At 34.3% G+C, this 6,000-nt stretch overlaps 1 protein-coding gene across 1 annotated transcript in view; it reads right to left on the bottom strand.

Moving 5' to 3' along the window:
• Window positions 1-1,157: 1,157 nt before the first annotated feature.
• EIF2AK2 (eukaryotic translation initiation factor 2 alpha kinase 2) overlaps window positions 1,158-6,000 on the bottom strand; it is a 32,209-nt gene continuing 27,366 nt past the window's right edge. The window contains exons 14-16 of the mRNA XM_011361410.2: window positions 4,336-4,437; window positions 2,976-3,029; window positions 1,158-2,899 (exon numbers count right to left, since the gene is read on the bottom strand). Coding sequence (XP_011359712.1) covers window positions 2,777-2,899; window positions 2,976-3,029; window positions 4,336-4,437 — 279 coding nt within the window. The 3' untranslated portion in view covers window positions 1,158-2,776. The remainder of the gene's footprint in view (window positions 2,900-2,975; window positions 3,030-4,335; window positions 4,438-6,000) is intronic.

Below are 6,000 nucleotides of genomic sequence, written 5' to 3'. Positions count from 1 at the left end.
CCTGGAGGTAATCTCTGTTGCTTACCTGTTCCTAAATCCTCACATCCAATTAGTTGCCAGCTCCTCTTGGTTTTGCCCCTTCCCATTATTCAGGCTCTCTTAGCCTTTTGGACTTCTGACATTTCAAATATAGTCTCTTCGTGCTCCAACCCATTCTAAACACAATTTCAAAGTACTGGTTGGGTCACACCACTGCTTAAAAAACATCTCATTGGTCACCTTTGGAGGTTGCCAGAGCACTAAATCATTCTAAAAATTAATAAGTTAAATATTTATCCCACTTTTCCCATTCAGCTTTAGAGAAAGTTCTTTATAGAAGAATCACAGATGACAAATGAAAGAGATTTAATAGAATCCAAAAATCATGATCTCACAACCCCTAATGAAATAATGGGTCCAGAAAACACATCAATGGTTGCTAAAACCATTAGGTGAAAGATCTCTAGCTTTGTAATAGGTGACATCACCACAACCCACTGATCCATCTTAAAATCACTCAAAGTGGAACAACCAGACATCAGGTTCCTCTTGAAGTGATGCAAAATAAAGTATACAGCATCACCTATGGAGTATTCTTGGAAAAAAGTTTCAAACCACAATCAAATCAAGTCTCTAGATCTAACTAGACACCATAGGGATACCATGAGCCAAATCCTGAATGCCGGAAATTCTACAGGACATATGATCTAGTTCCTTCCTCAAATAAATGGCAAGAGGAAAGAAACTAAGAACAAGTAAAAGTTATAGAGTAAAAGAGAAATACCAACTAAATGCAATGTTAGATTCTGATTTAAACAACCTGCAGATATTTTTGAGATAAGAACAATGAATACAAGCTAGATTATCATATAATTAAAGGGATCTTATTTTGTTGAATGACATTAAGTATTTACAAATGAAATGACATTATGCCCTAAAATTGCTTTAAAAACTCCAACAAATTTTTTAAAAGGGGGTAAATATATCTGTAGATAGATATATAGACATAGACATAGATATAGATATATAGATATATAGATATATCTTTCAAAATCTGTGTGTGTGTGTGCATTTTAATTTGCAAAAGGTCTCTGGCCCTTGCCCCTCTGCTCCTCTGATTAAGAGGTTACTTTTTATTTATTATCATTTTGAGGCTCAGAAAAATATATACTCACAAATAATTAAAAGCTTCCAAAAGATGCCATGTTTATTTCATGATAGTATAAGTATTTTTTTCAAATTTTTAAGATTTTATTTGGCCAAACTGACATATGACAAGGAACAAGATCTGAAATACTCCCCCATAAGAGTATAAATATTAAAATGAGAGAAAGTAAAAATAAGGCTACCTTCTTTTGAGTACAGCCTTATTCATTAACTGTCTAAATGACTTAAATCAACTGCTATTAAATCCAGATAATATTGTATTTTTAAAAAAGATTTCTCTCCTCCCAGAAAAACTTCAAACCTACAGAAAAGTTCAAAGAATATTATAAGAAATACTTCTGTACCCTCCAGCTAGATTTATCAATTGTTAACATTTCGCAACATTTGCTTTTTCTCTCTTCACATACACATTGATTTTTGCTGAACATCTGAAAGTTGCAAATATGCCACTTCAACCCTAGATATTTCTGTATGCATGGCCTAGGAATAAAACATTTTCCTGCCTGACCATAATATCATTATCACACATAAAAAAATAATTATTCTATGTCATCAAATATGTCATGCCCCTTACCCAAACTGTGCATTTGGTCTCCTCTCTACTCATCTAAATCCGTCGCTGGAGTGTCACTTCTAAGCCCTGTGCCATGAGATACCTCATTACAAAGTGATCTTGCCCCTCCAGACTGAATATTTTCTTACGCTTAACTACTGCCTTCTGGCACCCTTATGATCTCTTTAAGGTGTTTGTTATAATCGATTCAAAATGTATTTAAAATAAAAAGAATAACTGGAGAGTAAACACTAGTGGACTCAACATCCAGTTTAAGGAAAAAAAAAGTTAACTGCCTTCGAAATCTAATTCCTCACTCCTGTTTCTACTCAGAGTTAACCACTAGCAGAATTTAATATTTCTCATACTTTTCCTACCCTTTACTGTTTTACAACATGTTTGGATTTCTAAACAAAATGTTTTCATTAGCATTTTGAACTTCATGTGAATGGAATCATTCTGTATATATTTCCTGTAACCTGTTTTGTTGCTTAACATTAAGTTCCTGAGGGAAATATGGTGTTACTGCATTTAGCTGTAATTTGTTTTTTCACTGCTATATCATATTCCTGTGTGAATATAATACAATGTATATATCTGTTCTTCTTGTAATAATGTAATAATTGTTTTCTGTTCCTTTGACTTTTATAAACAGGATGTTTATGAACATTCTTATAGGCATGTACGTAGGGATACAATTGATGGCTTTCACAGTATGTATACATTTAATTTAACTAGATAATACCAAATTGTTTTCCAAAATGATTGTATATATTTATCTTTTTATGATTACCATTTTCTCCAACTGGCTTGTTAGCTATTTTTCCCTTAATATTTTACCGCATTTGCAAAATGGTTTGCATTTTTTAACTTCAAAAACATTTTACATTTGACTTTTTCCCACCTCATCTCTTTATGAAGATGGTGGGTGGAAATCCTCATTTTTTTATGTTAATTAATGAATCAATCAAAGGGAAAATGAAAATAGCAGGTAAATACCATTGATCGTCCCTAGCAGATTTTAGAGAGTTACAGGAAAATCAAACATTAGAAGCAGGATACTTTTTTAGAAAGGCTCTAACATGTGTTTCGTTTCTTTTTCTCTGCAACATTCTTCCACTCTTCCAAAGTAGTCAGTATTTCACATGTGTTAGGTCGTTTCTTGGGGTCTTTTGAAAGTAATTTCTGTAGAAGAATTTTCTGTAATGATAGTAAGAGTCAATATGAGGAAATAAAACATTGAAGTAAATAAAACTGATTATTTTCAAATGCTTACTTCTTTGTCATCAAATACATCTAAGACCTTGCCTTTCTTTAGATCTTCAAAAATCTGAAAATAAAGCATATGTACATTCATTAGGAAATTATTCACTTGGGAAGAAAAACAAACTTAGGAAGCACTAAAGGCTGAGGATACCCCAAATCCACGAAATTTCCAGATCTTTGGAAAGTCTCTCCAGCCAAGAAGCAAGCAGGACTCTCTTCCCCTACCCTGCCCACCTAATAACCATCTCTAACATCATGACATGTTGAAGTGTTAAGAGTATCATATGCATTATTTACCTTCATCCATTTTGGAACCCTATGCAATAGGTATTATTTATTACCCCTATTTTACAGAGGAGAAGGCTGCTGATGCCAGGTGAGTCCCCTTTCCTGAGCTTTAGACTAGGACATCCAGTCTAGGATATGCCTGATGCCTTTACTGGCTCCCCACTGCCTTCACAAGAAAGTTCACATTCTTGCCTTAATTTAGCCCCAACATGTCTTTTCAACCCCATCAACCACCACTTCCTTGTCACTAATATACTCCAATAAAAACATCAGACACTGCCTGATATCCCCAAACACACTCTGCACATTCCTATCTCCATGCTGGAAGTACCTTCTTTCTAATTTAGACCAATTCTGCAGAGCCCAGCTTCAATACTTCCATGAAACCTAAATTCCTACAACTGGAAAGCTCTCCCTCCTAACAGCTTCCATAAGACTTCGTGCTTTCTCCCAAAACATTTACAGCATTCTCTTACAGTGCCTTCTCTCCTAAAATATAAGCTCCTTGAGAAATGAGAAGGCTTATTCATTTTTAAAATCCTTGTAGCACTTAGCACAGCATCTTATGCCAAGCAGACAATCAAAATTTTACTGGCTGACACAAATAGAAAGAAACAGCTATGGTTTTATGAAATGCACACACCTCCCTCCAAAACCCCAAAGTTTTTGGTTTTTAACAAAAAGTGGTTTTTGTTTGTTTGTTTATTTGTTTTTCAATTATAGTTGACATTCAATATTTAGTCTCAATGTGACTTCTTTATATCTTTAGTTATAGAAGTTCTGTTCAGCTAGTCTTCAGGTGGTCCCAAGGTGGTTATTCTATAATTTAGTTGTAATTTTGATGTAGTCAAGGGAAATGAGCAGAGCATTTGCCTACTCTGCCATTATGACTGGATCTCCTAACAAAAAGTTTTGGTTGCCCAAACTCGAAAGAGATAAAAAGAGATAAAAATCCCTATTTGCAGGCAACACTAATACGTTCAAGCCCATTCTCACATGAGAGCAATAACTGTCTGCAGCAGCAGTTTGAAGATGACAGCCAATAATTTTTATCGTTTAATTCTTTCTGTGAGATTATTTACCTTAATTGTTTCCAAAAGAGTGCGGGATATGTAAAGAAGCTCTGCAAGAATTAGCCCTAAAGCATAGATGTCCACTTCATTTCCATATTCTGTTGAAGAAAGCTAAAGAGACCAAAACATATTTACATTTGTTATTCACGTTATATAAACATCTGTGCTTTCTGAAGCCAAAAACGTTATTTCACCAAAATATATTATATGACAGTATATGTTTGTTAGCAAGATCTGTAGAGTCTAACTGCCCAAGTTCAAATCTCTGTCACTAAATAGCTGCATCACCTGTGTAAATTTATCATCAACATAGGAATTATCTTATCTATAAAATGGGGATAACAATCATTTCAACCGCAGTTTGTTGGGATAAATGACATGGCGCAGGTGAAGCAGTTAAGATAGTTCCCAGTAAGTGACTTGCCTGCAAAGGTTCATAGAAGATTTAGTCATAATATTCCATAACTGGAAGCAATCCAAATGTCAATCATGAGGAGAATGGATAAACAAATTATGGTATACAGGCACACCTCGTTTTATTGCACTTCACTTTATTGCATTTTTAAAATTTAGATCAGAAATCCATTCAGAAATACTTTACTGTGATGTGTGGTAGTGGATGATACTGTTTTCCCAATGGCTAACAAATTTCAATTTATTTAGAAAATGTTGTCTTCTGGTTTCTTTTCTTTTATCTAACCTATTATTGCCTCACCAATTATTAGAATATTACATAAACTTAGTTGAGATTGCAATGGAAGGGTTTGAGATGGTTGATTCTAATTTTGAAGTCCTACTCTAGGTAAAATGCTATCAAACAGTATCACATGGCACAGAAAAATCATTCATAAAAGGAAGAGTCAATCAATGTGGCAAACTTCACTGCTGTCTTACTTTAAGAAATTGCCACAGCCACCCCAATCTTCAACAATCCTGATCAGTCAGCAGCAATCAACATCGAGGCAAGATCCTCCACATCGAGGTAAGACCCTCTACTAGCAAAAAGATTACAACTTGCAGAAGGCTCAATGATGGTTAGCAATAAAGTATTCTTTAATTAAGGTAATACAATTTTTTTAGATATAATGCTATTGCATATTTGATAGGCTATGGTGTAGTGTAAACATAACCTTTTTACGCACTGGGAAACCAAAAAAATTCTTGTGACTTGCTTTATTGTAATGATTGGAACTGAACCTATGATACCTCCGAGGTATGCCTGTATTCATACTATGAAATAGTACTCAGCAATAAAAGGAAATAATCTGCTGGTACAAGCAACAACTAGAGATTCTCCAACAGACATTACTTTGAGTGAAATAATCAAATAAAAAATAGAATATACACTGTATGGACCTATTCACAGGAAAAACTAATCTATGGTATAGAAACCAGACCACTGGTTGGCTCTGGGCAGTGAGGAGGAGGGACTGACTGGAAAGGGAGCTGAGAAAATTTTCTTGGGTGAGGAAAATGTTCTACATCGTCACAAGCTTGTGGGCTTCACGGGTATATGCTTTGGTCAAAAGTGAAAAATGTACATTTAAGATCTGTGCATTTTATGATATATAAACTACTTCTCAATAAAATGGTTTCAAATTAAAAATCACAAAGAAAACAAAAAGCACAATGATGAATGATTTAAAAAAATATTCTAAGAGTGACAATATAGGA

Source organism: Pteropus vampyrus, unplaced genomic scaffold (assembly GCF_000151845.1).
Source record: "Pteropus vampyrus isolate Shadow unplaced genomic scaffold, Pvam_2.0 Scaffold66, whole genome shotgun sequence".
Lineage (NCBI taxonomy): Eukaryota > Metazoa > Chordata > Mammalia > Chiroptera > Pteropodidae > Pteropus > Pteropus vampyrus.
The sequence above is the reverse complement of the archived record's forward strand: the minus strand, read 5'-3'. Positions and strand labels throughout refer to the sequence as shown.